Source organism: Cyanistes caeruleus, chromosome 1 (assembly GCF_971803275.1).
Source record: "Cyanistes caeruleus chromosome 1, bCyaCae1.hap1.1, whole genome shotgun sequence".
NCBI classification, from domain to species: domain Eukaryota; kingdom Metazoa; phylum Chordata; class Aves; order Passeriformes; family Paridae; genus Cyanistes; species Cyanistes caeruleus.
Window position 1 is genome coordinate 109994539 of NC_141701.1, and position 24899 is coordinate 110019437.

At 40.5% G+C, this 24899-nt stretch overlaps 2 protein-coding genes across 4 annotated transcripts in view; one reads left to right on the plus strand and one right to left on the minus strand.

Moving 5' to 3' along the window:
* Positions 1–2326, minus strand: part of ATP2C1 (ATPase secretory pathway Ca2+ transporting 1) — a 97031-nt gene extending 94705 nt beyond the window's left edge. The window contains exon 1 of one of the 2 annotated variants that reach the window (XM_086849543.1): positions 2173–2326. The gene's annotated coding sequence lies outside the window, so the exon portion shown is untranslated. The remainder of the gene's footprint in view (positions 1–2172) is intronic. The other variant, XM_086849546.1, reaches the window with a different exon arrangement.
* On the plus strand, positions 2282–24149 carry PIK3R4 (phosphoinositide-3-kinase regulatory subunit 4). Of its 2 annotated transcripts, XM_086849496.1 has the most exons (20): positions 2282–2470; positions 2632–3413; positions 4630–4763; positions 4938–5520; positions 6859–6993; positions 8896–9117; positions 10466–10639; positions 11755–11900; positions 13010–13213; positions 14017–14218; positions 15758–15957; positions 16947–17157; positions 17505–17670; positions 18130–18294; positions 19377–19588; positions 19870–20001; positions 21224–21324; positions 22323–22411; positions 22871–22979; positions 23920–24149. In XM_086849496.1, the coding sequence occupies exons 2-20, from the start codon at positions 2684–2686 to the stop codon at positions 24088–24090; spliced, it is 4086 nt and encodes a 1361-aa protein (XP_086705622.1). In that variant the 5' UTR covers positions 2282–2470; positions 2632–2683; the 3' UTR covers positions 24091–24149. The 2 variants fall into 2 exon arrangements, with proteins under 2 accessions (XP_086705622.1, XP_023775093.1); XM_023919325.2 differs by lacking the exon at positions 2282–2470 and having other exon boundaries at positions 2556–3413.
* The last annotated feature ends 750 nt before the right edge of the window (positions 24150–24899 follow it).

A 24899-nucleotide genomic window follows, 5' to 3' on the forward strand; every position in this document is an offset into this window, starting at 1 on the left:
GCAGTTTCCAGGCAATTTCCAGTACTCATCCATGATTTAAAGGAGATTTCTGATATGACAATGCTCTTTGCTTTTCTAAGCTCAGCTCTGCAGAAGCAGCAGACTTCTGACATTTTCAAGAAATGATGAAAGGCATTGCATTTGCATAGATACCCAAGGATGTTTGCTTTAGAAGGGAAACAGATTTGGGAAACAAGGGAAAAGATGACAACATATTCGGCAGCCTATATAATTTGTTAACTTCAGCATGATCAACAGCTAAAACAAAGTGTCTAGTTTTACTTCTTGAATACTTCTGAATAAATGCTGACCAAAAATGCCACAGTGAAATGATAAGTTTTCCTTCCCATTTGTTTTTTATTTGGAGGAGCACCTAAACAATATATAACCTAGGAAGAAGAGGAGTTGAGAGAGGAGAGCATATACACAATTCACTCTTTTTTCCATTTTATTGCTCCAAAGCCATAAATGCACCTCCTCTATTTGTTGTGGCCAGTTTAGCTAAACTTCAAATAAAGAGCATGGAAACGTGTTGCTGTATCTCTCTCAGCACCTGTGCTTCCACACACTGTACACCTGGAAGTACTGTGGAGGCTGTCACCCTGATATAGGTGGCTGAAAAACTGTCTTGAAGCTTGACTCTAGCCCATCACAACCGTGTGAACAGGCAATAAATAAATATGCCTTAGCTCAGAGACAGCAGCTAACGGCTCAGCTCTGAGCAAAGTCTGCCTGTGGCAGCTACAAAGAGCCCTGGCTATGAAAAAACCCTGCCCTCTTTTGGGAAGGGAACCTACCTCCTACGGTCAAAGGCTGGAGAGCACAGCTAAGCTGCAGGGGCTGACAGATGCAATTGAGAAAACCTTTCTGCTTTAAATCCATTTGCTTTTTCCATTAGAGAGCAACACCTATGTAACTGTTTTGCAGACAAGTCCATGGGGATTTTCTGATTACCCTTTTAGTAACTTACAAGACAATCAACATCTGATTTAGCCAGACTCTTAGCAGCAGTTGTCTCTTTACACAGCTTTCTCCACCCATGTTATGCCCTAAAAATGAGGGAATTAAGTGTTAGGTGATTAGGAAGGATTATTACCAGGGTTCCATTAGCATACTGTCTGTTTCAAAGTCAAAAAGGAAGCACAATAGTCACCACTCCACATTCCCTTCCCTATCCACTATGACTGGAGCTAAACAGTGCTACCTATTTACAGTGCTGCAGCATGAAGCCAACCTGCCAAGCTTCTAGCAGAGCAGAAAACTGAGTTATGTGCCTTCTTTCCCAAATTCCCCACGCATTTCATGCCTACCCTACCTGCCCTTCAGGAAAAGGTCTCATGAATGGAAGTTATGTCCAGATCGTGGGATTCCAAGGGAAAAAATGGCATGACAGTTATGACCCTGGAATGAACTGTGCCTAGGCATCAGTCTAATGCCAAAATGTTCGCTGCTTCTCACCTTGATCCTAGTCCTAACCTAATCCTAGGCCTGGACTAAGATTTCTGCCCCGGGACAGGCTAACTCTCCAGGTGTCCATTAATGATGTGAGAGTCCTGCTGGCAAGAAACCCTGACTAGGACAAGCCAAACAACTTTGAAGATTAAGTGACCTCACACATGGCTGGTGGCAATCTTGTACTAAGGAAAGTCTTGAGTATATAGGCACTGGTCTGTGAGACTCAAATATCACGATTGTAATAATGTCTCATGGATAGCAAAGAAAGATCATGGCAAAGGGAAAAGGCAAAGGGAAGAATGAACAAACTCTGCCCTGGGCTTCTCCTTGCTCTCAAGCACTTTCAGACTAAACTGTGAGAAAGGCAATAATTTTATTTGCCACAAAAAGCCTTTTCCCTCATATTTCAGATATACCACCATTGTCAGGACAGACCTAGAAGTGAAGCCTCCTGAAAAAGCTTAGAGCCACCCAGTGCTAAGCACCAGTAGAAGGAAGCATGGCAGCTCTTCTCCCGTTTGCTGAGAGAAGCTCCTGACTGATGCTCTTGAGGCCTGGTTCCACCAGCACCCCCATCTCCTGCAGGCACCTTCCGACCCGCACTGCTTGAGCTGGCTCAGCACCAGGCTCACAGGAGACGCTGCACCCTCACGGCCCGTCCCTAACGCGGCTAAACAAATAGATGAAAACGACTCAAAACCGGCCTGAACGTATCACCTAGCCTCTTCCCATTGCAGAGCAAAGAACAAAAAGAAACCCTTCCAGGGAACGGAGCCAGAGCGGGGGGGAAAAGTTCATCAGGAGGCCGGGCGGCAGAAGGGCCGGCTTGGTGTCCCCGCGCAGGCACCGCCGCGGACTCTGGGGGACAGCCGGTGCCGCCGGCCGGGCGCAGGATGTGAGCTCACGGCACCGCCCCTTCCCCGCCCGCCCGGCGGTGCCGGTTCCGCCGCCCCGAGTCCCGCCTCGCTCCCTCTCGCCGCCTCCGGGGCCGGGGGTCCCGGCTCCGCCTGGGCCGGTGAGTGCTGCGGGGGACCCGCGCCCCTGGGGCCGGCCCGGGCGGCCGGGCCTGGGCAGCGGCGGCGGCCGGGCCCGCTCGGGGCGGGGAGCGCGGCCCGCGGGCCCGGGCAGCGGGGCGGACCCGGGGCTGCGTGAGATCCGCGCTGTGTTTGTCCGCAGGCGGACGCGGGGGAGCCCCGGCGCGGTGTCCGCGGCCCGAGGAGGTGCCGCCATGGGGAACCAGCTGGCTGGCATCGCCCCCTCGCAGATCCTCTCGGTGGACAGCTACTTCTCGGACATCCACGACTTCGAGTACGACAAGAGCCTGGGCAGTACCCGCTTCTTCAAGGTGGCCCGAGCTAAGCACCGGGAGGGGCTGGTGGTGGTGAAGGTGTTTGCCATTCAGGATCCCACCTTACCCCTGACGAGCTACAAGCAGGAGCTCGAGGAGCTGAAGATAAGGTTACACTCGGCACAGAATTGCCTCCCCTTCCAGAAAGCCACCCTGTCCGAGAAGGCCGCCATGCTTTTCAGACAGTACGTACGGGACAACCTTTATGACCGAATTAGTACCAGGCCATTCCTGAACAACATTGAGAAAAGGTGGATCGCTTTCCAGATCCTCACTGCGGTGGACCAAGCGCACAAATCTGGAGTCCGCCATGGTGACATTAAAACAGAGAACATCATGGTGACCAGCTGGAACTGGGTTCTTCTAACTGACTTTGCCAGTTTTAAACCAACTTACCTTCCTGAAGACAATCCTGCTGACTTTAACTACTTCTTTGACACATCCCGGAGAAGAACGTGTTACATCGCTCCCGAGCGCTTTGTCGATGGCAGCATGTTTGCCACGGAGCTGGAAAACATGCGGGACCCTTCCACTCCTTTGGTAGACTTGGCAAACAGCAATCAGCGAACAAGAGGGGAGTTAAAACGTGCAATGGATATCTTTTCTGCAGGTACTTGGAGCTATCAGGTGTTGTTTCTGACTAATGCAGTGCAGAAGAGCTTAACTGGAATTTTTTGATTTTTTTTTTTTCTAATTTTACAGTGGGCTTGGAGAACAGCATGTTAAAAACTTGCGTATTTATACATAAAGACCCAACCCTCTTTCATTTACAGAAAAATACAAAGACAACATAGTAGGCTACGTAATTTAAGTGTACTGCTGTTATCTGAGGAGAGAAATCACAAACTATTCTGTTATGGCTCAACTATACTCTAGGAAAGAGCACAAGGCACAGTCCATCATCTTCTGTTGGCAGAGAAGCATGTGCCTCATGGGGCCTGAGAGGAGAAACCAGTCAGTGGTCCAGCTGTGGGGGGACTGACACAACTTTCAGGGTAATTTGGCAATACTGGCTCCAGAAGCCCCTTCTCATTTTCCCCACAGGCACAAAATGGGAGCAAAGTCCTGTTATGGTCCCATTCACAAGCAGTTTAGTTAGAGTTTGACTGTGGGAGACTGCCTTGAGTCTTGGCCTTGTCTTGAAAGTTATGAATTTAGCCCTTGATTTTTTTGGGTTTTTTCTCCCCTTAAAGTGATTAAAAATATGAATTTAAAGGAACTGATTACTTGATCTTACAAGTTGCTCTTATGGCCAAACTTCCAGAACATTCCACTGATAAAGCAGACTGTTGGGAGCAAACTGCTGGAGCAGGTTCTCTGAAGAGAGACTTGTGTCATGTACACAACACTGGGGGTTTGTTTTTGGCAATCATGTGTGAGTGAATATATGCTGTATCCCAGCATCAGCTGTGGAAGCAGAAGTTATTTCTTTACCTTCTTTAAAAGGGCTGCTTAATTTTGAGCTACTACCCGGTCCGTGCTGACTTACCACACTCTAACACATGACAGTGATGTGGGTTCCATTTCTAGTGATGGATTTTCCAGCTGGCAGGTGGCTGAAGTCACTGCCTCATGTTTTCTAATTGCAAACTCCTCTGCTTGAAATAAATTACTTGGAACATATTTCAGGGATCAAGTACAAAAGCCAGGTTTTGGAGTTTGAGCTGTCTTCTTTCTGCAAACGAATTTGGCAACTCATTTGCCTTATTTTAATTGAGCAAAGGCTTGTTTAGGGCTTGTTCTTGTCTACATGCAGAAAACAAAGTTAAACTATCTGCTTATTATCCTTTGGCAATCTTTGACTTCTTTTTTTCTTTCTGTCCCAGGTTGTGTAATAGCAGAGCTCTTCACAGAAGGTGTACCCTTGTTTGATTTATCTCAACTTTTGGCTTACAGAAATGGCCTCTTTTCCCCTGATCAAGTCCTAAACAAAATTGAAGACCACAGTATCAGAGAACTGGTAAGGATGGACTACATAATTAGAACCATCTGTGTGTACTGTTTGCAGTTTATTTCACTTACTTTGGTGACAGATTGCTTATTGTTTGGGTTTGGGATTTGATGTTTTTGTATTACAAATATCTAAACATTTGATTTTTCTCTCCCACTCTCTCCTACTTCTGCCTTTCTCAAGGTCACTCAGATGATCCATCGAGAGCCAGATAAACGTTTAGCAGCTGAAGATTATTTGAAACAGCAACGTAACAATGCATTTCCTGAAATATTTTACACTTTTCTTCAGCCTTACATGGCCCAGTTTGCCAAGGAAACATTTGTGTCAGCAGATGAGCGTATACTGGTCATACGTAAAGATCTGGACAACATCATTCACAATCTCTGTGGGCAGGATCGCACAGAGAAGGTCGAGGGAGAGACAAAAGAGAATGGGCTGGTTATTCTAGTGTCTGTGATAACTTCCTGTTTACAGACTCTCAAGTACTGTGATTCAAAACTGGCTGCTTTGGAGCTGATTCTTCATTTAGCACCAAGATTAAGTGTAGAGATTCTTCTGGATCGTATTACTCCTTATCTGCTACATTTCAGCAATGACTCTGTGCCCAGGGTGAGGGCAGAGTCTGTGAGGACACTAACTAAAGTTCTTGCTCTCGTCAAAGAGGTGCCACGCAACGATATTAACATTTACCCAGAATACATTCTTCCAGGCATTGCACACTTGGCCCAGGATGAAGCCACCATCGTCAGACTTGCATATGCTGGTAAGAGGACATCTAGTCAAAACCGTAAATCTTGAGCTTTTCTGTAATCTCTTTGCTGTTTCTGTCAGTAAAAGTCGCCAGAAGTGACTGCAGGTAATGACACCTGTACTCACATTTCATTAGCTCTGATTGTTTAACTAAAATGGCCCGATGGAACTGAATAAATACAAAACTAACTTGATGCATCAGTGTGTTGCTGGGCTGCAGAGCTGTTTTCTGACAAAATGAAATTTGATATGCAGCAGCTGAAATGAGATTATTTACTCTGTAATAGACTGGTTTATACTGTAACAGACATTTTCTTTAGATGTTATTCAGATGTGTGAGTTCTGCATGGTTCAGGAAGAAGCTTTGTAGTCATGCCCATGTTTGCTATTTACTATGCTATGACTAGCACATTTTCAGGTTTGTTGTTTTAGTTTTGGGTTTTTTAGTTATAAATGACATTTTCAGTTGAAAATGTCTTAGGTGATGCTTTTCTTTTGTTTACTAAGTAAATTAATGAAACTACTTATTGAAGACTTTGTATAGCTAATGAATAGGACCGGTCGCTTGTGGTCACTGTGATCAATTTAAATTTCAAATACATTAATGTATTTAAAGGTGGTTTAACTGAGTTAGCTTCTGTTACTACAGTACACTTTTGGAAGTGGTCAGACTGGTGACTTAAGAGGATTTGGTCTGGGCTGTGGACAGGCTCCATTGGCATTTGCTGATGTCTTGGATGACACTCAGAACGACTGCTTAAGTGGGACTTCTGCCTTGATGTTATTGCTCCTGTGCCAGCGGTGGCCTGACCCATATAATGCAGCCTGAGTTGCTTCAGCAGCTTCCAAATGGTGCAGAACTGTGCCAAATTGGCTGGATAGATACCCTGACAAATGCTCTAAAAGTGAATTCCAGGGTAACGACTTGTTATTCACTAGGATACATGTCCTGGTGTGATGGCTTGTTGTTATTTTGTTGCAGTCTACTATGTGGCAATGTTAGTTAATTCAGTCTGTTTGCCCTTACTTTCTGTCAAGTTATTTAGTTGCTAAAATGAGATTAAGTGGAATTGAGAGCTAGTTCTAGAAGAATTAAATTAGCTTTTGTTACACCTAATATTATTCGGATTTTTCCATTTGTTTACACGACAAATGTACTGCGTGATTTGATGAACTCCCAGCTTTGCTGGGAGTCAACAGAAGTGGGTTGACCAGAGCATGCTGTGTAATTTCCTTTATGCCCATGGTGACTAGTGTTGTCAGTGGCTGTAATCTTTCTTCAGGGGGATCATCCGACTGGTGTAAATTGGCAAAGTAGAACAATTCATAACCAAAATGTTTTCCTTTGCAGAAAACATAGCGTTATTGGCAGAAACAGCTCTGAGATTTCTGGAGTTAGTACAGCTGAAAAATCTGAATATGGAAAATGAACCAAATGGTGAAGAAACGGATGAAACATCTCACCCTAGTGATAACTATGACACAGGTAATGTCACTTAATGCCTGCTTATAATAGCAAATCATGGCCCAAAGCTCCGAGGTAGCACTGATCTATCTCATCTCTCAAACCTTAGCCTTCCTATTAAACAGGAAGAGTGATTTGCCTTGACCAGTATCAAAGTGTTACAGCTTCACAGAAAAACAGGCACCTCTGCTCTGAATGTTTTGAGAGATAAAAAAGGTATATAAATGAGCATATTTTTGTTCTCCAGAAGTCCTCAAGGTATTTGACTGCGATGCTGGCTTCCTGGTTGCATGTCCAGCTTCACTTCCAGCTTGTCTCATAAACAAGACAGCTGCAAAAACATGCCTGTTTTCCAAATACTGCTTCTGTTGGAGTGGGAAGCAGCATTAGCTTTGGAAAACCTGTCAAATTCTAGCATAGTGTTTGTACTGTATTTTTCAGTCATTCTTTTCTGTCCCTGTGCCTCCCAATTCCTGTCTGTTTGCCTGGCAAAACTAAATGTGTGGATGCCATTTGCCAGTAACATTACTGTAACTTTGTATTATAACTAGCGCAAAGAACGAGTTAAAATCCTAAGGATGGATTTTCTTTTCCTTTTCCTTCAGAAAGACACATGGTAATAAGTGACCTGTGTGTCAAATGCAGTCCCTTGTAGTGCTGCATAAATTCCCAGAATAATGCTGGGCGAGTCTTCCTAGCTGGGAAGAGTTTGTGGTTAAAAACTGGCATTTCTCTTCTGGGCTAAGTAGATCCATCTGTGACTAATCAGAGTTGGTAAACATCTTGCATATATTCCATTTGGGGAAGAGGCAGGTATCTCTTAAGTAGTTGCAGGGTCATACATTAAAATAAAACAACAATGAATCTACTAAAACAAAAAATAAAAGATTTTTTTAAAATTCCTTCTTGTAAGGTGTGGGGTGCCCAGAATTGCTGAAGACTCAGAGAGGAAGTTCCATTGTATGGGCTGTGTTTCTAGGAAATGCTGTCCCCTAGGCCTTGAGATAGCTTGGAGATGAAGGAAGTAACACAAGGACGAAACAAGCTTGAGTAGTTCTGTTCTTTTCACCCTTTTAGAAACCAAGCATGAGAAATTTGAACCCAGGAAGGAGATTTTTCATGTGACTGATAGACAGGGTCATGATAGAAAGCAAATTAGCTGGACTTCTGACTGCAGGCAAATGATAATCACCCCTTAAAACTGGTGCAGCAGTAGCTGAAATTTTTGTGTTGCTTGTTTGAGATCCTGCCTTGTAGTTTTCAATAGTATGTAGTGCATTAACAGCCAGTAATTTCCATTTAATAGATTTTTTTTAATTGTATCATGAAGTAGAAGCCATAGGCAAGGTCATCTTCAAATTTTTCATCAGTATTGTTACGTTAACTACAGAAATTTAATGAAACTGGAAGCACTCCCTTTTTCAAGTGTTCTTATATTCCTCTCTGTATGCTTAATGAAGTGAATTTATAACTGAAAACATATTCTTGATCTGTTATCAGTTCACAAATTTTGAAATTCGTAGTAAAGTAAATATATCAAATCAAAATTCCCTCAAAGTGTTTTGTTTACTGTGGTAATGTTGCTGCTGACTCCTTCTGATGCTTCCTCACATCTGCATATCACCTAAATGTATAAAATGAGTGGAATTGTCTTAGTGAAAGTTGCAACAAGTTTGGAATAAATTGGTAAAATGGGTAAAAATGTCTCATATTTCTCTACTCTTTACCTTTGTCATCACCTCATGCTTAGCCTGAAGTCTTTGAGCCCTGGTTGGAACTGTGGAGGTTCTGTTGCATTGTTAATTTTACTGAGTGTGGTGTTGTTCAGGATGACCTGTCACTGTAACTCTTTTAGCAGCAGGTGGTACACATGCACACTCTGTTTCTCCTCAGCCAAAATGTTCATCCTGTTGTCCCTTGCAGAGTTGCAAGCCTTGCATGAAATGGTCCAGCAGAAAGTTGTGACTTTGCTAAGTGACCCAGAGAATATTGTGAAACAAACCTTGATGGAAAATGGAATAACACGTCTGTGTGTCTTTTTTGGACGGCAAAAAGCCAACGATGTTCTTCTGTCTCATATGATCACTTTCTTAAATGACAAGAATGACTGGCATCTTCGAGGAGCTTTCTTTGACAGCATTGTTGGTAAGTGTTTGGTTTCAGCCAAACAGAGTGGAAAGAAAATAATGTAAATAAATGAATAGTTTCCAGGATATAAAAAAATAAGTCGTATAAGTCTTTTCTTATGAAGTTTTCTAGAATTTATAAGAAAAGAGCTTTCTGAATTATTGGGTGGAAATGTTTCATTAGGGAATGAAGATGAAACAATGTAGATACAAATGTATACTTCTTTTAGTCCAAATATTTAAGTAATTTAAGTCTAGGGTAGGTTAACATTAAAAGATAGGGATTTAAATGCTTTTTTTTTTCTTTGAGTCTCTGCTACAGCCACTAACTTAAAAAGCTAAATTATGGCAAGTGATTACTGGGATTTCTGTAAGCTCTACAGTAGATGCATCACTTCACCATGTGCACATGGTCCCATTCACTTCAGATCTGTTCATATGATGAAAACTAGGCATTGTTTAACACTAAAGCTATAACTGGAAAAGTTTTTTTAATGCCTTAAAACCTCACCTAAAGATTCCTGTCACTTCAGAATACTTCATAACAATTTTTAAAATCTTACTAATAATGACATCAGGTTTTAAGTATATCTAGTGCTCTATGTTGGAAATCCATATGACCATTGCTGAGAGTCAGTGCTCAGGATGTGTGGGTTAGGAAAACTTTCCCAAGTGCAGTTCCTGAGATTAAAAATGGTGCTTCAGGTGCATGGCAAGAAAAACAATCATGATCAAACTTTCAGAGGGGCCATTATGATAGCTACACAATCCATTGTGTCTGGAAGCCACAAAATGCTGTGCTGACAAACTGCCAAGAGGTGATATTGATAACTTACCAGAAATTGCTTAGAAGGAGCAATGGAGCAGCCAAAGTGCAGGTCAGAGTTTCCTGACTTCTTGCAGGACATTGAGAGATGCATGAGGCAACTGAGAGTTAAAGTGAAGATATGTAACCTTTATTTTTAACTCTTCTCCCAGTATCCATTCAAAATATCTACGGAAGAATTCAGATTAAGTTCTGAAGTTACGTTTTTATTTTACTTCAAGCATTTGCACATCTTTAAGACTGAGCTCTCTAACTGTTATTTAAGTAAATGCAGGCACTGCTGCTTGTGGCTGTGAGCAGATGCCTTTCTTGTAGCAGTGGCGCTGAGGGAATTCCTCCTACCTGTGCTGTTTCTCTCCTCTTCCTCCCTTCTTTTTATTAAAGAGTTGCAAAGTCCAGCAATAAGACATGAACAAGTATATTGATTATTACCTTATGATATTAGAAGTGATAAAATTGTTTTATGTTTACTCTCAATTCTGATAGGAAGTCGTAGAGTTTTCTGGTGTTCATCAATTTGTTTTGTATTTTTATGTTTCAGGTGTTGCTGCTTATGTTGGCTGGCAAAGCTCATCAATACTCAAACCTCTGCTTCAACAAGGTCTCAGTGATGCTGAAGAATTTGTCATTTATAAAGCCCTCAATGCTCTTACTTGTATGTGCCAGCTGGGGCTCTTGCAAAAGCCCCATATTTATGAGTTTGCGTGTGATATTGGTAAGTTGGAATACTGGAAAATACCCTGTTTTCCTAGTAAAGAAAAGAAATCTCAGTACTACATAAAGCTACACTGTCAGCTTAGCTGTCCAGAATACAAACCTGTAGTTCTGTTTTAGAATCTAAACAAAATTGTGGTAAGGACCTACTGTTAGTTGAACCATGTTAGTGCTCAGGACTCTAAAATAATAGTTTTGGTGGAACAAATTGGATTTTACATAGGCTGGAAGCAGAAAAAAACATTCACTCCAAAAACTTTCTGCCTTAAGACTTTTCCTTGGTCTATTTGGCAACCTGCTGTGAATAAAAAATCCTGGTTGCTTCTGGTAGTCTATCAGGCACATAACTTGCAGACACTTACACATTAGCCTTTGAAGATGAGAGAATTCAGACAATTGGGATCCTTTCTTATACTAACACCATAAAAACCCATTAACTCAATTCACCCTTGGTGGTAGAGTAGGTCTCTCCTTCCTGATCAAGCTTATCAATTTAATTTAGTTGTGTCCAAGATTTAACAAATATTTATGAAAAAAAATACCAAATGATTTTTTGAGATGTAGTCTGCTTCTTCTTAATGTTACAGTTTTTCAAATGCACTCAGAATTTGAGGCAGATGATCTGTGATTATGTCTCATGGCTAGATACAGTGCCTTGAGAACAACTTCTTAAAGCCCACATAATTAGGGGGACTTCTGAGTCTCATAATCTTAGAATATAAGTAGTGACTCTTCAAGGAAGAGAGAGAAAGTAGGAAGGAGTATTTACTTAAAAAAAATAAATCATGTATTCACTGTAATTGCTAGAATGTATTGAGATTTATTTCTGGATCAGTCTCCATTGCAAATCTGTAGTTGACAATTGGGGATTGAAATGAACAAATAAGGAAAATATGCTTTTTGGCAAGAGCAGGGAAATTGAGCAGCATGAGTACAATGAAATCCATGAAATAATTTCCTCCATGTGAATGTTTTAACCTTGGTGTTCTGGAGTAGAGACAGCTCAGTTTGGGAGTAATTCTATTAGAAGGAAATTATATCACAGGCTGTCATATGCAGGATGATCTTCTCTCTCCTATATGAATGATGTATTGTAACAGCCTGTTTTTCTTTCAGCACCGTTCCTGTGTCACCCTAATCTTTGGATATGTTATGGAGCAGTTGGATTTATCACTGTGGTGGCACAGTATTTGAATATTGCTGATGTTTACTGCAAGCTAATGCCATACCTCCATCCTTTTATCACACAACCAATAATACAGGTAATACTTCCAATAATATTAGTGGGAATATGTCTGGTCTAGCCATAATTCTTAAGTTTGTTTTGTCTATGGTCTGGCTTTAAGGATCATATATACTTCTTTTTTCAGTTAAGATTACAGGCGATTATAGATTTTTGATCTCTGCTGGCAGATTTATAGAATGGCCATTGCTTTCCATGTTTTAAAGACTGTTGTCTCAAATTTGTTGCAAAATGCAAAACATTTTACAAAGCCTGAAATCAACAGGTTTTTGGTTTTCTGCCTTGTTTATAGTCAAACTCTCTCAATATTGTGCTGGTTTATAGGAGTCTAAAAGGCATGAAAAGTTGGCTGTGAAACAAGTAGGTTTATGTTCTTTGTTTTCATCTACTAGACCAGTCTGTTAAGCAGTGATTACTGTGCTTGTGATTTCACCAGCACCTCTCCTGTGTTTCAGTGCTTTTGCCAAGGGTCAGGGTGCAATGCTCAGCATGGATGAGTTAAGTCATTTACTATCAGTGCATGTCCAGGAATGACCTGCATGACGCTGGTAGTATGATCTTGTAGGCATCTTTGCATACAACTTCAGGACCTGTAGATTGCACCTCTTAGTTGTTCTGATGGATAAATAGATAAGAAATAATTGCAGTATGTACATTGAGAAATGCATCCTATGTTTAACATTTTGTTGTAAACCTGGCAGATGGGAACTTAACTATAATAACATTTTTCCTTGTTTACATGTTATTTGTGCTGGTTTTTAGGCATTGATTGATAAATTTGTCTTGTTCACTTCCTGTGCCATATTAGTATATAAATCTTTTCTTCTTCGTTTTAGTATATAAATCTTTTCTTTGCTATGCAACACTGTATTTAGCAAGCGAGAAGTGGGTAACATTAAGTTGGATTGTAATATTAAGTTCTCACTCTAGACTCATTTTGAAGTTGTTTTTCATCTAGACAGCAAGCTATGAGAAGCACTTTATAGGAAAGAGGGAAAGAGGATGGAGAAAGTTTGACAGGACCAACACACAACTTATTTTCAAGAAAGGAGACAAGTTGAATCTAAATGACTTGTACAAGCTATATGGATATCATCATGGTGACTGGTCTGTTGTTTTGAATTCCAGGTGGACAAAGAAATAGTCCTGTTAAGTGTACTTAAGGAGCCCGTCAGCCGTTCCATATTTGATTATGTCTTAAGATCAAAGGATATCACAAGCCTCTTCCGTCACCTTCACTTGCGTCAAAAGAAGAGAACTGGAGCTCTCTCTGAATGCCCACCCCCAGAGGATCCTGCCATTGCACAGCTGTTGAAGAAGCTTCTTTCACAAGTAATTGGGTTTTATTTATACTTTAAAAGTCAGGCTTGAGACTCTTGGGCTCTGTACACCTCCATAAACCCTGACCTTGCAGTGCTGCTGTGAGGGACTCCCCCAGTCTGAGGTTCTCATCCTCCAAGCCATTAACTTCACTGATTTCAGTATATGCTTGTTGGACAAGTTGTTCAGAACTTAAAGATTTTTAAAAGATCTGCCAGATATGGAGACATACAAATACCACCTAAGTCTTTAAAAAATGGCCGTAAGTCTCAAACATGTGATGCATCCGTGATGTGGCAGCATTATGGAGTATTGCTGGATTAAGTGCATTGTGCTGGATAAAGGAGTATGTATTTGTCAAAATGCTAGATTTGTGTGCCAAAAGCAAATGGAGCTGGAAAGTCTTGAGGCTTATGTGTGAAGAGGGGAACATAAAGAATCACCCACCCAAAGTAATGAGACCTGGGAAGAGAAAGGACTGCAGCTGTGTGGGGTTATTTCCCCACTATGGCTTGTGGGCTGTAAGCATGGTCTAGGTGGCAGCTAAGCAGATTGCACCAGATAGTGATCCAGCATTAAATTCTGTTCCGCCCTTTCACTTTTCCTTGTCCCATTCCGTAGGAGGAAAGATATTCTTACGCTGCAGTAGCTTACCTTATGTTTTGTATGAGCAATGGACCAATGCTTTGAATTCTGGGGATGTGCTCTTTTGCACTTCTGAGCCAGTCATTAATTTTATTGCTTCTTAAATCTTCATGCCTTGATGCATGTTATTGTTAAAAGAGAGTAATATTACCTTTTCTTTTATTCTTTAGGGGATGACTGAGGAGGAAGAAGACAAACTGTTAGCACTTAAAGACTTTATGCTAAAATCTAATAAAGCTAAAGCCAATATTGTGGATCAGAGCCACCTGCATGACAGCAGTCATAAAGGGGTGATTGACTTGTCAGCTCTGGGAATAACTGGGAGACAAGTGGATCTTGTTAAAACAAAGCAGGATTCCGATGACAAACGTGGTTAGTATATTTTGTGACCTATATAGTTGAAGTATAGCCATCCTTTCAGGGTGTTCTCAGTAAATCAGCCTATCACCTACCTCACCATTCTCACTGAGTATGCAATAGGAAAATTACTACTTCTGTTTGAAATATGAGGTGGTGGAATGTTCTCTGATCATTGAAAAATGGGGATTATTTTTTCCCCTGAGAATATTTTAAATTGACTGCATGTGCTGTTGTTCAGCTGGTTGTGGCAAACAGGACTCTAGTGACTCATGGCAGCAGTGTAAATTTTGAAGGCTTCATGTCTGCTCTTTGCTCTTAACAAGTGCTAAGCTCTTTAACTGTGAAAATAGTGTTTTCTTGAGGCAGCTGAAGAAAACTCAAAACTCCTCAGGCTGGCACTGAGGAGTTGCCAACTGTTGTTCACCCAAGTACATGCTTTTTGGCCCTAGGGTTTTTCAGCTTCTCATCCACTCCCAGTTTATGTTTTTTTACGTGCTCGTCTTTCAGCTTAAAAACCCTCTTACATTTCCTTGTTCAGATGTGAAATCCACTTGCTACTAACTATGCCAGTTCTCTGTAACCTCAAAATTCTTCTTTACCAGATAGTTTGAGCTTCCTCTTTATTCTCTCAAGCTTGTAATTCCCTCCTCTATTACACCAGTGGTATGTTCTGTGTTTTTACATATAAAAATACAAAAATATCTGTAAAACCTATACCTATTAATATATTTTTTCTAGGATTAGGGTGTTTTGTATATAATTGTAAAGGAAAGTACAGAAGTGTAGGATTTTTTATTTTTTTGCATCCTTGAATCAGGAGTCAACATGATTTAAAACTTAGTGTATAGGAAGTCTATACTTGAACTAATTCACCCAAAGCTGTTACCCTTAAAGTCTTCATGCTTTTAACTTTTCCTCACTGACTTTGTCCAAATTTAATTTGTCCCATGTTTTTCTGTCTATATTTTACAGTTCTAAGTGACTCCAAAGAAATGCTGAAAATAAATGCATTTCCTATTTAAAAAAAACACATAATTGAATCTACAGGTGATGTTGCACTTATGATGGAAAACTATTGTATTTGACACTAACAATGATTTGTGTACAGTGCTGTTACAAATTTATTCTTGATGTCCCTGCTCATTGCAGGGCAGTTGGACTAAATGACCCAAACCCTTTCATGATTCCATAGGAAAAATATATCATATGGTGGAGTCCAATCCTGCAGCCTTCTAGATGTAAGCTTTCCCTCTAGTGAAGTGATTTATCACGAGTCAGCTATAGGATCAAGAAGATGTGAATACCTGTGGCAGGTGCTTGCTTTGGTTTCCCTCATAAATGCCTGTCAGCTGATCTCCACAGCATAGCAATAGGATTTTCTCTGTATGTAAATAACAATCTGGCGTGTAAACATTAGACTTCCATATAGTCTCAAAAGTAATGACAATCCTGAGTGAATGTTGTCATGGTAATGTTGGGGGGGTGTTTGTTTTTTTTTTTTTCTTTTCCTGCCACCTCCTCCTTTCCTCCCTCTCTCCAATCTACTTATAGCTAGAAAGCATGTAAAACAAGATTCAAATGTAAATGAAGAATGGAAAAGCATGTTTGGGTCTCTGGAACCAACAAACATCTCCCAGCCAATATCCAAAGGACATGGGCAAACTACTGATCCTGAAGCCATCCAAGCTGGGAAACCACTTCGTTCAGAGTCCTCAGCTGGTATTTGTGCCACTTTGTCATCCTCTCCACAGGTGAGGAGAAAATACTTGAAAAATACTATGTTCTCATCTTAAACTGAAATGATTTGATTGTTTTAAAGTCAAGTGGGACTGTATGGATGGGATGTTCTTGTTTCGTTTTGGAGGTTATTTGACACTGGCCATGCTATTGGCTGGTGTTTTCTTCAGCAGAGTTGCTGACATTCAAGTTCTTATTTTAAAAATAGGAACTGAGAGAGGACTGAAGTAAGTTTAGCCCTTGAACAGAAGAGCTTCACTAACAAATAGATGCTTTGCACAAAGAGGTGGGGGCTTTTTGTAGATTAGACAATTATTACATAAACCTTTCTGGCAAGGAAGACTTTTCCTCAAATTGCATGCCCTGATACATGTTGTGAGGAAGAGAAATCATGGTTTTAATCACATGCAGATTAGAGAGATCACAGCAGCATTTAGACATCCTGTACCTGTAATACTTAGTACTGGCTAGAGAAGGATAGGCTGGGAGCTCTGCAGGCTGTGGAGGCATCTCTTGACAATAAACACTGTTTTCTGTTTGGCTTCTAGTTGGAGATTAACTTCTGCTAGCTTTAAATGAGTGTGTCTACCCTGAAGTATAAGGGAAACACTTCACACTTTGGTTTTTAAAGCCCAATGTAAATGAATTTTAGAGCTAACCTTTAGTTTTGTCAGTCTTGAGAGCAATAACTGCCTCTGTAATAGTCACATTAATAGGTGTGCACAGCACATTACAATTTCTTTAGGTAGAATAGAGAACAGAGTAGGCAAACAGAGTAGAATAAGAGAATGGTTAATCTTTTATATAAATAATAATTTTCATGATTTTTAATTGTCTTCATGCAAGCATTTTTTTTAATGCTAATTAATTGCTAATTGATTGAATAAAAAAAGATTTTTTTTTTCCATTTTTATTCACTGTGTGTGACCCAGAAATCTTATGAAGGGGATTTGTCTGTGTATAGAATGTAAGGCACATCTTTTTAAGGGCTAATTACTTACAGGCATCTGATGGAGCAGTTGTCCAGCCCAGGAAACCGACCCTGCAGGCTCTGGGCAGCACAATGTCCCCATCTGCACACCAGCTGCGCATCACCACCTGCAAAACTGAGCTGCAGCAGCTGATCCAGCAGAAGAGAGAGCAGTGTAATGCAGAGAGACTTGCCAAACAGATGATGGAGAATGCTGAGTGGGAGAGCAAGCCCCCACCTCCAGGTACATCACAGGCCACTGAGGTTATTACATAAAAAATTTTATGTGTATATATATGTATAATTTGAGTCAAGATATCATCCTTTCATGTAAAAAAAACCCAAAGGATGAGGAAAAGAAGAAATTCCTAGTTTAGGAAATGTGTTTACTGCGCAGAACACCTATGACCTAGTGTCTAATTAAGAATTGAGCAAGTAGGCTTTTGCCTTTAATATTTAAAATGCCTTAACACTGTTTTCAGTGCTGTCTGTGCTTTGCAGTTGTAATGACTGTATCCTGATATAGTTAGTGTATGGATCTAGGGGAATTTGCATGTTCCTAATTAGACTGTGCTTTTGTTTTCCCTGTAGGATGGCGTCCCAAAGGGTTGTTGGTAGCTCACCTTCATGAACACAAGTCTGCAGTGAATCGCATTCGGGTCTCTGATGAACACTCAATTTTTGCCACTTGCTCAAATGATGGCACAGTGAAGGTCTGGAACAGCCAAAAAATGGAAGGAAAAACAACTACAACCAGGTAGCTTAAAAACCTGTGGTATTTGGGGCTGCAATTTTCGAGTGAAAAATGAAGTAGAGCAGGGAGCAGAATATGAATCACTTTTGGATGTGCTGGAAATATCAATAAAGAGATATGTTCCTCTTGGCTTACATCTATAATATTATATTGCTGTTTCAATTAGTTAATAAAAGAAAATAAACAAAGGGACTGCTTTGTAGCCATAATAGTTACAGGCTTTTGATTTAATTTCTGTACATATATAAATATATTCTGGTATTGTTGTTTAAAGCTTTTTTGCTTTAAACAACACTGGCTTTTTTGCTTTCTCATTCTGAAACAGCCAGAAAATGTTCTTTTCAGAGCTCTCTCAGGAGCCATTTGTTTCAAGTAGGTGTTTAAGAGAAGTAATTTTTTTTTTAAGTGCCACCAAAAATAACCTCATTTTTCTCTCCCCCTATTTCTCTCTGTACTGTTTAGATCAATTTTGACATACTCTCGGATTGGAGGACATGTAAAGACACTTACATTTTGCCAAGGCTCACATTACTTGGCTATAGCTTCAGATAATGGTGCCATCCAGCTTCTTGGTATTGAAGCCTCAAAGCTCCCTAAATCTCCTAAAATTCATCCAATACAAAGCAGGTATGTACTTAAAGAGGTTAAATCTCACCATTCACAGATCTCAAGCTGTTAGTGTATTCCTCAGATAGATCATTAAGTTTGATCTAGGCTTCCTGCTGGCTGAGCCCAGACTGCTGGCTGGCCCTTCCCAGACTGGAAGGCTGCAATCTATGTTCTTACCCTGCTTCATAAAGAAGGGTTCAAATGCACTGTGCAGAGCTGACCATTCTTACCTATAGGATATTTGTACTTCCTGTGTCACTAAACACATTATGAGCTTGAAACAGCCTTTATGAATAGTTCTTAGTTGTTTTATTTGTGTACTGGGATTGGTTAGTTCCCTTGTTAAGATCTTAAGAAAGTGATTTTGAAGGTTCTTTTGGTGATTAGATAAATTTTTACAGAGGTACTGCATATGATGTGGCCTCAGACCTGCAATTTTTCCTCCTAGGCTCTTAATGTGGTAAGGGGTAGGGATATGGGTAATGGGATACTATTTAGAGGAGTCTTTGGGCTTGGTTTAGCTCTTTCTTACCTCCATATGAGCAGTGTGTGAATATTTGGTACTGAAGCTACAGCTTAATCTTCCTGTTTGAGCGAGAGATATATCCAGGCCTCAGAAAGTACTCACAGTACTGCTAGTGGGGTCTCACAAGTGTGGAGCAGAGAGGGAGAATCACATCCCACAGCCTACTTCCCACACTTTTGATTCTTCTGTTGTGGGTAGCTTTTTTGGCTGTGAGCACACATTGCTGGATCGTGCTGAGCTTCTCATCAGCCAACACCCCCAAGTCTTTCTGCTCAGGGCTGCTCTCAGTGTATTTTCAACCCAGCCTGTACTTGTGCTTGGGATTGCCCTGACCCAGGGCACAGAGCTGTGTTTATGTTTGCAAAGGGCTGCTGACAGCCTTGCAGGATCTATGAGCAAAGAGATTTGAGAGAGCATAAGCATCCCTGGTACTAAAATCAGAAAGCTGTTTCTGGCAGATGCCTTGAGAAGTGACACAAAGAGGAAAAAGCTGCTCAGCATAAGCTGTGGGAAGGAGTCTTAAACTTGGAGGGAGTCATACCTGTCTTTAAATTAGTTTATTCTTTTAACCCAGGTCATTAGATCTGAAGGATGATGGCTGTGTGGTAGATATGCATCACTTCAATTCAGGAGCCCAGTCAGTACTGGCTTATGGAACAGTTAATGGATCTCTGGTTGGCTGGGATTTGCGATCCAGCAGCAATGCTTGGACGCTGAAACATGATTTGAAGTTAGGCCTCATAACTTCATTTGCTGTGGACATACACCAGTGCTGGCTGTGTATTGGTAAGCCTATATTTCTTGTTATTTTCTCTCTCTTCCCTGCCCCCCTCTTCCTTGTGGTTTTCTCTTACAGTAACTACAGCTCAAGCTTTTGCTTGATCTGATTTTACTAGCATATGCTTTTCTCAAACAAGGAGAGAAATATCTTCTCATCTATTTTTGGGAAGCATTCTGCCAGCCGAGTGCTTGAGGCTGAAGGCCATCTCCCCAGGAACAGAGCACAAAGATAAGGACAAAAACTCATATATTTATTCCTCTGACTAAGGGGAGCTTTTTCTCACCAGGAACGAGCAATGGTACCATGGCATGCTGGGACATGAGGTTTCAGTTACCTATCTCCAGCCACTCTCATCCTTCCAAGGCCCGAATCAGACGCCTGCTCATGCATCCTGTCTATCAGTCATGGGTAATAGCAGGTAAAAGATGTCTTAAACTTACCTCACAATTCCCAGAGGCTGTGATTAAAGCAGTTTTACTTTCAGCTTCATCTTCAAGCCCCGGTGGGGATTGAAAATAAAAAACGTAGGGTTTGGCCATTGTCAAAATGACAGACAGCCTTTACAGTTCTCATCTTCTGAGCATTGCAACTCTCATGAGGGGCCCTCCCTATGTGCTGTCTACCCCATCCCTTTTTAAGGACAAAATATTACAAAAGATTAAACTCAAACTCATACATTGAAGCTGATGGAAAATCAGCCACCACCTTCTGTACAGCAGAGACTGAATTCCAATTCCCTGTCCAGTCTAAGCCAACTGTATCATGGGTTAGAACTTTTGGAAATCTCCAAGATTCCTCATCAGATATGCTTACGACTGCTTCATCCTCACTGCATGTGGCATTGTCATAGGCTTTTATATGCTTGTGTCAGGAACACATTCTGAAACGGACAAGTACCTTAAACTAATCCTAAAATAACTACATTTATCAAGTTGCTGTAAAATGAGAGTAATTTGAGTTTCATATTTTACTTACTTCTTAGGCTTCACTTCCTATTTTGAGTTATTAACCACCCTGGGAGAAAAGACAAATTTCTTGGAAAAAAATACAAATAAAGCAAGTTTCACTGTGCTTTCTAGTTTGTTTCCTCCCTGTGAAAGACTAAATGAATGACTAAGTTCATAATTTTGGATTATTATTAAAAAGTCCTTGCCTGTTAGGTTGCTGCCAGGCTTGCAAGCAATCCCTTGAACATAATTCTTTACTTGTCCACATGAGTGTGGAACTTCATTGTAGCTACTGAGCTCTTAACTGGATTGTTTTCTTACCTGCATAGGGGTATTCTCCGAAGTCCCTGATGACTATGCTGAACAGAGCATCTATGCTTCTCAAAGAGGGTTGAGAAGTTATCTAGGGAGGAAACCAAGGGTTTTATACATTTTTAAAAGGGTTGGGAATTAAATAAGATTTCCTTTAAACTCTTTTATACCAAGCACTTTTAATTATAGTGAAGCTGCTTTCAAGCAGTAAAACCAAATTGCTATAGCAAGACTAACACAAATGGTGCAGGGAACAGAGAGTGTTTCTCTCTGTCATATGACATCTCTATGTCATACCCTCCATGTGATGTCAGTAGAGCAAATAGCAAGAGCCAGCCAACCTGTTTGGTACTTACTACACTGGCTTTATCTTTCCTGTAGCTGTTCAAGGCAACAATGAAGTCTCCATGTGGGATATGGAAACTGGTGATCGACGCTTCACTCTGTGGGCCAGCAGTGCACCACCTCTTTCAGAACTGCAGGTCTGGTCTCTCTCTTTTCCAGTTTCTGTTGGGTAGCCAGGGTTAAAACAACCTTGGACTCCATGCTGCATCAGTATAGAACTTGCCCTGGGATTCATTTTGGCACTATAACTGTTTTACTTGTCAGAATTAAATCCCCTTTGTAAAACAACAGTGTAACCCGAATCTTCATTGGTACCTTCCACTGTCTATGGAATGTACTTGTAACACTCACTTGTTATACCCATCCATGTTCCTAGAAAACCAGTGAACTGGTCACTCTTGTGAAAATTATGAGAAAGCCAAAATTCAAGGTGTGGCTTCTTGTATTTATTTTTACTTGCTGTTCCTGGGGCTATGCATACTTCTGTAAGTAGCTGCTCCTTTACACATCCTTTCTGTAATATAATGCTACTACTACACTTAACTTCTAGTTTAAAGCATGAAGTAGCTCTTCTCCAAGGACTTAATTGGGAAAGGAGCAGCCTGGAATATCGTTCACAAATACATAGACAAAAATTACCCATTTGCTTTTATAAATGTTGTAAATGCATGTCTGAAATCTACTTAAACCTAAGTTTGTATGTGCTACAAGGATCACAGGTTGAGTTCATTTCAATCCTGCCTTTTTTTACACAGGTAGCTCCATGATCTTAGTTTTCTGTTGTGTATCTGTCCCATAATGCCTTCATAGCCTAAAAATTTAAGCATCCATGTGCTTTTCAGTAGGATTTGCCTGCCTGAGTCTTTTAAAATTAATCTCTTGTCACTGAGAATGTAATTTCCAAGATTCAAAAAAAAAAAAGAGCATTATGGAGGGTTAACTCTGTTGCATTGCTCTGTAAAGCATAAGGGAGAAATTTAATATAATAAGATGTGGTCCATTAAAGTGACTTGGCATTTGCAAGAAATATTTGGAAACTGGGTGGATGAATGTGGCTAGGAATGAGTTTCCTTTCTGAAGCATGGTGACAGCTATTGCTGAGAAGTTATTTTTATATGTCCCTTTTTCCTGCTAGCCTTCTCCTCACAGCATCCACGGAATATACTGTAGTCCAGCTTCTGGTAATCCCATATTACTGACAGCAGGATCAGACATGAAAATAAGGTAATCAAACTAAACAACCTTCTTGTTTGTCACCCTCCTCTTCACATCCCTGCTGGTGCTCTAAATTTTGCCAAGTATTGCCTAAGTAATCTCTAAGAAGCTGAAACAATAATACTGAACATGTGTTCATTAGTGAACATCAGTGAGCTGAGGAAATTGTTCACAAAAAAAGGAATGCAGAACTTGGTGCTTCTCTGAAACACAGTGTGTACTCTGAAATACAGTGTGTATCCATCTGTAAAATTCTTCATCAGCTTGATGACAAAAACCAAAAAATAATTAATGTGTGAACTTGATATGAGTGTAGATTTCTCTGCATCGCTCCCTTCTGCTAAGTGTAGAAAGCAGATAGCATTTGTGCCCATTCATTTTCATCATAAGGGGGAAACCACTTTTAAGCAGCTGTTTTAAGCTGATAAAATTGAACATCTTACCTTGATTTTGTTTCTTCATTTTTAGGTTTTGGGATCTAGCCTACCCTGAGAGATCATATGTTGTTGCTGGAAGTTCTAATTGCCCATCTGTTTCCTACTACAGGAAGATAATTGAGGGCACAGAGGTGGTTCAGGTACTTTGCATTGTTTGATAGACACCTATTCTGTTTGCCTTTGGATGGCCCTATAGGTTATATTCCTTGCATAATATCTTGAATTATAACTCGCTCACTCTTACTTTTGTGGATGGTGTCAGCATTGCACTTTTGGGCAGTTGGGAAGAAGTTACTTTAAAAGAAAAACATAATTTGTTTTTGACAGAATTGGACTCAACGAATATTACTTAGATGCAGAAGCCAGAGTCATGTGTTTCTTTTGGTATATTGAAATTTAGACTTTTAATGCTTTTGGCTTTCATCAGTGTTTGGAATATCTTTTAAGTAGCATCTTAGCCAGGCAATGTGAGATGTACTGGCATCAGAATAGTACAGTAGCTGCATGCTGAAGTTTTTGTTACATCCTTCAGAGTGACTTTGGGAGCTAGCAGTGTTGCTGGTTGTTAAATAGCACAATATTCACTTCAGTTCAACAAATTGAGTGCTGATTCAAAGGTGACTAAAACAAGTCAGTAGGGGTCTACCCAATGCACTGTTTTTTTAGTGTTTTTTCTCAAACTTCTAAATCACTTTCATGCTATTGAAGCAGTTTTTATAAAAGCTTTGGGAAGCCAAGATGTATGTGTTCCCATAGCTTTTTTCCCCCTGTTGGAATATCAAATCTTACTGTCATTTAAATAAATATGAGAAAACCCCCCATTTTTAACCTAATCCAAGAGTTTTAATGTCAGTTCAGATTAAGACTTTGGCTGTGTGTGATGTAAAGAAATGAACCAAGGAGTAAAAGAAACTGTCAAAAGGTGGGAGGTTGTATGGTTGGGCATTTTTGTTTGTTTGTTTCTTCTGGTGGAAGAGGTTTTGCAGTCTTCTTATACTGACAACTTAATATGGATGACAGTCTCTCTTTGCAAGTGCTCACCCTTCCGTAAATAGTATTTCTCACTTTGTTTTTATACAGGAAATTCAGAACAAGCAGAAGCTGGGGCCCACTGATGAGACCCCTCGGAAGGGTCCAGAGTCTCTCCCGGTTGGGCATCATGATATTATCACAGATATCGCGACTTTCCAGACCACACAAGGGTTTATAGTGACTGCGTCAAGGGATGGGATCGTTAAAGTGTGGAAATAAAAACTGTACTAATATATAGTATGTAAATATTTGTAATAAAGAAATAGTGTTATAATGAAGTTTTCAAGGACTGTTTCCAGTTAATGGAATGGAATGGACTTTAAAAATTATAAAAGTGATGATAAAATCAGGTATCTGTATCCTACCACCCTGTTGGCACATCCTAATCACTTCTTATATTAAAGCTTTTTGGCATACATAGCATTTCCTTGAAATATCAGGGAATATATGAAGTCACTAAGTTTGGTTTTGACTTGATTTGTACTTCAAGAGCCTTTCAGAAAATTATTTAAGGACGTCCCACATGACACATTCTAAATGTGCACAAAGCAAAGAGCTGGTGTCTAACTGCTCCTGTGTTGAATCTGAGAAATGAAATAAGAAGCAGTGCACTGATGTCCCTGTACATTCTAATAACTATAATAAAGTCCACTTGAGCTTCCCTGTTTGATACTTGGGTTTCTTTACATCCATGGTTACACTGCAGTGATTCCATATTCTCAGATGCTAGAGCCAATGGGCTGTTAATTGTCATTTGAGATCAGCTTAGTGTTGTGTCAGTCCTCAGCTGCCCTTTGACAGTTATGTCCTTGATCCTCAACTGTGCCTTGCATCCAGCTTTCTTTAAACTTGAGTCTAAGGCTAAGCTCTGCTGTCCTGGGAACCTAAAGCAGCACCACTGGGATGGTGATCTCTGTTATTCAGTATGGTTGTCAGAAATAGCCAAAATATGGCTTTCAGCAGGAAGTACTTTTTCATCATGAAATGTTCATGTGAGACGTAGTTCTAAATGTCAGACAGGTGCAGTA